At 41.3% G+C, this 8,898-nt stretch overlaps 1 protein-coding gene across 1 annotated transcript; it reads left to right on the top strand.

The window, feature by feature from the left end:
- Positions 1–7,985: 7,985 nt before the first annotated feature.
- LOC145164131 (uncharacterized) lies at positions 7,986–8,378 on the top strand. Its single transcript, XM_079082856.1, has one exon. It carries the CDS (start codon positions 7,986–7,988, stop codon positions 8,376–8,378), a length of 393 nt encoding a protein of 130 aa, XP_078938982.1.
- Positions 8,379–8,898: the final 520 nt, after the last annotated feature.

The following is an 8,898-nucleotide window of genomic DNA, read 5'->3' as shown; positions in this document are numbered from 1 at the left end:
TGGAGTTATGCCATCCATAAAGGAGCCCATGGAAATTTTCTGTGATAATGAAGGAGCGGTTGCCTTGACCAAGGAACCAAGGGATCATGGCAGATCTCGACATATCGATAGGAAATACCATTTTATTAGACATCGGGTAGAAGAGGGACTCCTCGTTGTGAAGAGGGTATCGTCAGAGGATAACCCAGCAGATCCCATTACGAAGGGACTGAGTAGGGTCAAGCATTTGAAGCACGCTAGGAGCGTTGGGCTAAACGACGATATTAGTTTAGATTAGATAGGTAGGAAACTTGTAATGGATAATTTTGTATTTAACATTTGATGATTAAATAAAGGTGTGTTATTTATAAGAAAGTTACTATCTTGTGTTGATTATCTATCTATTATTTCGATTTTGCATGTTTTGACTTCCTGAATAATAGGATTATTCGAACAGTCCACAATCGCTCATATGTTGGAAGTAGATATGAAAGAAGATTGTCATAAATTTGTTTGTAGATTGTCTAAAAGGTTTTAGACATAGCAAAGGTTTGTTACAAAGTTTATGAGTGCTTATGAAATATGTTTTGAGCATTGGAATAAACCCGCACTTGCTAGTATCGCTTCATGAAAGTTATTACGAGTGATCGCAAGATGATAATATCATATAATCTTTAAACCTAGAGATATGGTTATTGTTTGCTAGTTGATTATGCATTGATAACACGAAAACACATCAGTAACTTGATGTTATAAAACGTATTATTGTGTGTAACTTAGCTACTGGATAATAAAAGCATATAAGTCGAAGTTTTCTGTTCCTTTTATTCTAAGAGGATAAAAGCGATATCTTGGCCACTCGATGATTTGGTTTGACTCATGTGTCAGGCCCGGTCAGGATGAAGTTGATGTGTTCAACTAAATGCTGGACAATAAGTATTGTCGGCATGATATCTAGAACAGAGGATTATACGATCCCTTATCTGAAGGACAGGATTTTGATCAAAGTTGACAGAAGCGTATAAGAGCTACGATTGCTAACCAGATCTTGTAGTCGTATGTGAGATATAGTTACTAGACTTATCTAAGTGGGAGACTGTTGGATTAGTGTCTAAGCCCGTAACTATATTTGGTATGTACTTGACCCGGTTATGCATGGTCCTTTTGGGTTGCCTTCACCAAAACAACTTGACAAGGTAATTTAAGGAAACAGAGAGGATATTATGGTTTATTAATATATTATAAGAATAATATATTAAAGGAGAAATCATATTTATTTAATTAGTATTAGTCATAAATTAATTAGGAATTAATTGGGTGACTAAAAAAGATTAATTAAATAAAGGGGCTTAAACTGTCAAGTGTGTGATAGTTGAGTTTTGGGCCGGGAAACCTAATGGACTAAGGGGGAACGAAATTATGATGAGGTATCATCATATTTTCGTCCAAGAGCCTTATTCCAGAAGGTTCCTTGGGCTGCTTGGTCATTAAGCTGTCCATTAGGGTTTAGACTGAAACCCTAGCAGCGTACAGTATAAATAAGACCCATAGGCTTCAATTTTCGGCTACTTGCTTGCCAAGAGAAACCCTAGGCCGAAATTAAGCATCCTCCCTCCTCTCTCATAGTTGCCTTCTTGCTTGTGGTGTTTGTAAGCTATTAGAGGAGTTGCACTTGTGACTCTAAGCTCCAAGAAAGAAGAATCAAGCTTCCATTGAAGAGGTAAACATCTGGATCTGATGTTATATGTTAATTTCGAAATTATGTATGCTAGATTAAGGTTTATAAGTCTTGGATTCATTGCATGTTCAATAGAGAAAGCTAGATCCAAGCATTAGGGTTTGTTTGAGCACATAGGATTGTTCTTATGCATAAAACCCATCAAAGATTTCTATCTTGTGACGATAATTTCTTTGTGTAATCTTGTAACCCTACATTTAGTATAAATCAAACTTCAATGCTATATCAGTTTATACATCCAAAAATTATGATTCAAGTCGAAACCTCCTTGTGTAGCCCAAAAACTTAACCCAATGAGCTAAGTCCACTCAACTTTGGGCCTTAACCCAAGTTTTCTCGGTCCAAACCTCTTAATGGACCAAGACCTACTTATTGGGCCCTAATGGGCCAGCAGCCTTTCCAATTGATCTTTTGGACTGTAAAAGACTTATTGGGCCTTTTGGGCTGCAAGAATTTATTTTCGGCCAGAAAACTCTCTAATGGGCCTTCCAAGGCTGAAAACCGCTATTGGGCCCCTTTTGGGCCAAAAGCCCTAGTTGACCTTTATATAGGCCGAGAACCCATATTTGGGCCATTGTTGGGCGGAAAATCATTTTTTGGGCTCATCGGATCAAAAATCAATATTGGGCCTCCTAGTGGGCCGAAAACACTTCCATTTAATCTCTTTGGGCCAAAAAACCGTATATGAGCCTTAATTGGTCGAAATTCCAATTGGGCCTAATGTGTTCTCGGTTGCCCTTTAAGCCCAAAAATCCCTTTTTCTCCTTTCTCCTTTGGGCCGATCGGTTATCAAAAAAAGAAAAAAAGAAAAAAGAAAACAAAAGAAATGGAGTTGACTTATGTTGCCACCTCAATATTACACATCATCTATCCATGCATTTGTCTAGCATGCATCTAGGAAAGTAGTATTTGTCCAACATGTATCCAGAATGGATCTTCTCTCCCCTCTCTTTCCTTCATCGGCCGAACCCCCCTTAACTCCTCTCCACTTTTCATTTCAAACTCACACACTTATCTCATGTTCCTCTCAACCCTCAAAGAACTCTCTTATCTTTTCTTCTCTAAAATTGGTGGAGTGTCTGTGTGGTTTCAAAGAAGATTTCTTCAAGCTTGCAAACTTGGTAAGTTCTTGGTAAATTCTATTGTTTTATTCCAAGTTTACACTAAAAATCCTTCCTTATACCACTCTATTTTCGTGTTTTTGCTCTTAGAACCACCTTAACTTCGAAAATCTCCTCAAGGAAGCAATCTAGGCCGAAAACCTCCTCCATCTTCCTCTTTAAAACCGAAAAGATCCAAGGTAAGCTTCATACCCCTTGTTTTTGAGCTTTCCATTTTGGGGGGGGGGGGGGTGGGGGGATACAAGTCAAGGTCTTATGTAAAATTTTTGTATACTTGCTTGCATGTGTGTGTTTTATATGTTATGTGTCTTGATATGTTGTGAAATCATGCTAAAAGTCCATGAACTCGAGATTTTGGTTGAGTCTCAAGTTGTTGGAACATAGTTAACTTGATATGTTGTTAAAAATGAAAACTACTTTCTAGATAAATAATGTTTTCACTTGATGCATGGTAAAAATTACAAGGATTAGTCCAAGAATATGTTAAAAGAAAGTTTGGTTATGAAAGCTTGGAAAATAATTAAATATGAATATTTTTGTAAAAATGGGCCGTTTATGATAATTATGGTAAAAATGGGCCACTTGTAAACATTTTGGTAAAATAGGCCTTTTATGACAATTTTGGTGAAAATGGGCCTTATATGACAATTTTAAAAAAAGTAGGCCTTTTATGACAATTTGGGTAAAATTGGGCCTTATACGACAATTTTAGTAAAATTGGCCCTTTATTGACAAATTTGGTAAAATTGGCCTATTTTTGACAACAATAGTAAAAATGGGCTATTTTTGACACTTATGGTAAAAATGACTATTTTTGGCACTTATTAATTTGTAGTAAAAATATACACTAGTAACATTATTTATAACGTCAAATAATGGAATTCAGTATTCGCGTAAATTCCATTAAGGCTCTTGGAAGACACTCCTTCACTCGTACCTACCTAGTGTACATCGTATGTCATGTAGTTATAACCAGAGTCTCCCGGAGGGAGAGCGGGATATTATGTATACATCTATACGGGGTTGACACCCCCACACCTGAGTTCTTTGCTACAGCTAGACAGGCCAGTCTAGGGTGACAATTATCTTTAGAAACTGACCCCTGAAGAACGTCAAGACTGGCGCTCTCGTCATATTAATATGGTTGTAACGACTCACATAGAGAATAACAATAATCTTTTAAAATTTACGCGTATCATATACTCTACTCATTTTATAAGGTACAAAACTACGTGTCGTTTATTTCGCAAAGAATTTCACCACTCGGGTCTTAGGGTTTTAAGACCACAACTTTTCGTATAACATAAAATATAGGATTTTCTAGGAATCACTCTATATATATCTTTTCTAACAAGATACAAAAAGAATACACATACAATTATACATGATTTGAAATGAGACTCACAAACTATTTTCTACAAGAAAATATTGGATTTTCTGGAGTTTACAAACTACTACAAAGTTTTTTTTCTTACAAACATGCTTATGAAATCACCAACATTCTATGTTGACGCTTTCCAAAACGACTTGTATTCTTAGGGACTCAATAAGCAGGTTGGCAACTAAGGAATTTGGATATTTGTTGTATTTTTGAATTATCATACATTATGTTATTTTGGATGTATTTTCGTAAACAAACACAAAGATGTAAACAATGCATGTTGATATCGTTCATGTATAATGATGATGGTTGCTATGTTTCATTTATATTCCATTGTTATGATATTACAAAATGAAGTCACCCGCCCCCGAATGTTTCCGCCATCCCGGATCGGGGGTGTGACAGGAACGCACCTCACCACGCAGAAAGCGAGATTGAGGCACTCTCGAGAAACCTACTTAACATCAGTTTCTCGAGCAACGATCCCAGACCATCAAATTGGGATCCACGAGACCCACTCCTTATATCAGGGTTCATTCTTAACACGAAGGTCCACCGAATATACATTGACAATGGTAGTTGCTCTGATATACTCTATGGACACTGTTTCCGGCAGCTACCTGATACGTGGAAGGAAGGGCTCCAAAACCCGACCGATGGACCATTAGTAGGATTCATCGGGCATAGCTTGTCGCCACTAGGTACCGTTCAACTGCCCTTAACGTTGGTCGGTCACGACGAAAGGGACCGAATCACAAGGATAATCGAATTCTCTGTGATCCGATACCCATCAGAACACAACATTCTGCTTGGGCAATCAACAATCGCATTACTGCATCTTGTGCAATCGATGATACATGGCATCATTAAATTCAGCACATGGCAGGGATCGGCGACGGTCCTCGCCACAAGCAACAGAGGACAACATTGCCACCAAATCATAGCCGCCCCACAACTCATGCGCACGCCAAAGAAGTCTAAGGAGGGACGTTCCACCGAGCAACACCAGATAAGCATGGAGTATCTAGAGCAGCTCGTGTGAATCGGCGCTTACTTAACAGACGAAACAGAGGCACGACTGGTGGCGCTCCTGAGGTAATACTCCATCGTCTTCGCCTGGAAGCCAACGAAATTGACAGGCCTCGATCGACATGTCATAGAACACATCATCAACATCGCACCTGGGAGTAACCCTGTGAAGCAAAAGAAGCGAGGACAGGCGGCAGACCGCAATAAGGCGATTAATGCAGAAGTGGCATACTCAGGGAAGTAATGTTCCCAACATGGATAGCGAACCCGGTCATGGTAAGGAAAACCAATGGGGGCATGATCAATGTGTATCGATTATTCAGATCTCAACAACGCCTGCCCAAAGGATTGTTATCCTCTCCCGGAGATCGATCAAAAAGTCCAATCGCTTGAAGGTTTCCGATTCAAATGCTTTCTCGATGCATCTAAAGGCTATCACCAGGTGCAAATGAAGACTGAAGATGAAGCAAAAACAACCTTCCATACCGAAAAGGGCACCTTCTGTTATCATAAAATGCCATTCGGGCTCAAAAATGTTGGCGCTACTTACCAGAGACTGATGGACAAGGTATTCGCCAACCAAATTGGTCAGAATATACAAGTCTACGTCGACGATATGGTATACAGAAGCCGCATTGAAGAGATGTTACTCCAAGATGTGGAAGAAACCTTCAAAACGCTATTCAAAGCGCAGATGAAGTTAAATCCGTCTAAGTGTACTTTCAGAGTCGAGGAGGGACAATTCCTTGGTTATTAGGTGTCCAAGGAAGGGATTCTACCCATTCCCACCAAAATACAAGAGTTCCTCGATTCGAAAACTCCCCACAACCTTAAAGGAGTAGAGGAGATCAACGGTAGGTTAACGATGCTTGGAAATTTCATAGCCAAATCCATCTCAAAGGATGCTTAGACAAAAAGCAATTCAAATGAACAGCAGAAGCGGATGTGGCCTTGCAAAAATTAAAAGACGCACTGCAACAACTCCCGGCTCTCGCATCCCCGCTCCCGAGGGAGACACTACAGATGTACTTAGCAGCGCCTGAGGAGGCTATCTCCACTGTGTTAGCAGTGGAAAGGGAAGGCAAGCATATCCCCATTCACTTTATCAGTAGGGCCCCGCAAGGGCCAGAAGGAAATTACCCGGCCTTGTAAAAACTGGTCCTCTTCCTGGTCTACGCAGCTAGACGTTTACGGAGATATTTTCAAGCCCACAAGGTGGAGGTTCTGGCCAGTTACCCAATAAAATAAGTGCTGCTAAGGCCGAAAAAGTCCGGACGCCTAGCCAAGTGGGCCTTAGAGTTGGACGAACACGCCATCCAATACCACCGTAGAACCAGCATCAAAGCCCAGGCCCTTGTTGATTTCCTGGTTGAAATCCCAGATACCATCAAGGGAGTGCCGACTACAATCTCTGCGGATCCACTAGAATATGAGGCCGGCAAAGAACTTTGGAAATTGTACACCGATGGCGTAGCAAGCAAAGAAGGCTCAGGCACATGCCTGATCCTCGAAAGCGCCAAAGGCGAAGAGATCACCTACGCACTACAGTTTGACTTCCAAGTATCTAACAACAAAGAAGAGTATGAGGCACTCCTGGCATGACTAAGGTTGGCCAGGGAGGTTGGTGCAAAACAACTAGCAACTCTCAGTGACTCGTTGCTTGTCACAAACCAAATCAACGGAGTATATGAGGCAAATGACCGTAGGATGCAGAAATACCTAGACACGGTCCGTAGTTTAGCAGGCACGTTCAAAAGTTTTTCAATAAAGCAAATCTCTCGGGGAAAAATGCAAGGTCAGACGCCCTTAGCAAGCTGGCCTCTACCTCATATGATCATCTCACAAAGAAAGTGATGGTCGAAGTATTCCCGGAAAGGATTATTGATAACAATAAGGTCAATACCATATCAACCCCTCTAGAATGGACATAACCATTTGTCGGTAACCTACGCCATGGCATGCTTCCGGACGGTGCACAGGAGGCAAGAAAAGTCAAAATCAAAGCACCGCATTTCGCCATAAGGGACAATCAGTTGTACTGGAGAGCATATTTTATCCTGTGGCTCAGGTGCATCTCTAAGACAGAGGGGCAGGAGTTTCTCAAAGAAAGCCATTCTAGGGACACATCAGCACATGAAGGCACTCGCGCAGTCATAGGCAAGATACTCCGCCTAGGAGTATACTGGTCGGACGTGTACAACGATGCCGCAGCCTTAACCAAGAAAGGCAAGGAATGCTAAGCATTTGAACCTTTCCGAAACTAACCATCCATGCCATTGACAAGCATCACCAGCCCTTGGCCCTTCCACCAATGGGGGATCGATATAGTGGGACCATTCCCACCGACACCGGGAGGCGCAAAGTTTTTACTGGTAGCCGTGGACTATTTCACCAAGTGGATAGAGGCGGAACCACTGGCCACTGTCACTGGCAAGCAGATGATAAAGTTCACGACAAGGAACATCTTGGCTTGCTTTAGAACTCATAGGATCCTCATAAGTGACAACAGCAATTAGTTTGAAGGAAGTCCCTTCAAGGAATGGTGTGAGGACAAGAAAATCCACCGCCGCTTCACTTCAGTAGCGCATCCTTAGGCCAACGGACAGATGGAGATATCCAACAAAACCATAGTCAATGGTTTAAAGAAACGGCTACTCAGATCAAATTATGCATGGGTGGATGAGCTCCCGATAGTGTTATGGTCCTTCGCAGCACATCAAAGTCAAGCACGGGAGAAATGCCCTTCAGTCTAACCTATGGGATGGAGGCGGTCCTCCCATTGGAAATAATCACTGGCTCCTTGCGAACAGAGAGTTTCGAGGAGGTAGCCAACAAGGAAGGGCGACGCCAAGGCTTGGATATGCTCGAAGAGGAATGCGAGGCAGCACAGGTGCAACAAGCACTGTATAAGTCACGGACTGACAGCTATTACAACCGCCAAGTCCGGGACAAGAACTTCAAAGTTGGACAATGGGTAATTAGAAAAAACTATTCTAGCCACGTTGAACCATTAGGGAAACTCAGTGTCACGTGGGAAGGGCCATACAAAGTCATAAAAGCACATAAGAATGGTGCCTATGTTCTAGAAGCTCAAGACGGGCGTGCCATTCCAAGAACGTGGAATGCGTAGAGCCTGCACCACTTCTACTCTTAAAACAAGTGTTAAAGGTAGAACCAGTGCTAGCTAAAGCATTGTGTGTTCATTTTAGTATGTAAATGTAATCAACATAAATTACTTTACTATTTTCATTCATATTTTGCTCTAAGCAAAACTAGAGTAAATAAGAAAGGGCAATTCAGATACTCCTTATATCCAAATCTAAAGAGGATGTGTACATTTACCGTGTGACAACAAGGACTGATCATCCAGCGTCGCACGAGCGAAATCGTTACAACAAGGTAGCCAGGGAGTTTACATTAGAAAGGCTCATAACATTCCTCCCAAAACATGTTCATCAAATTAAAGAACATGTGACATGAGTGTAGAAGGGCCATAACCTTCCACGAACATAAAAAACAAAACTGGGTGAGCCTCAAGATGATGATCTTGGTTACACCCAGGGTCTTTAAGTCGCAGATTAGAACAAATCTCTAAAAGGCCAACTTCAGTATAGCAAAAAGAGTTCAGTAGCAAGAGAACTCTGACCAGG

The sequence above is a fragment of the Lactuca virosa genome, chromosome 3 (assembly GCF_052849685.1).
Source record: "Lactuca virosa cultivar CGN04683 chromosome 3, Lactuca_virosa_CGN04683_v6, whole genome shotgun sequence".
NCBI classification, from domain to species: domain Eukaryota; kingdom Viridiplantae; phylum Streptophyta; class Magnoliopsida; order Asterales; family Asteraceae; genus Lactuca; species Lactuca virosa.
This window is presented reverse-complemented; position numbering and strand designations above follow the sequence as displayed.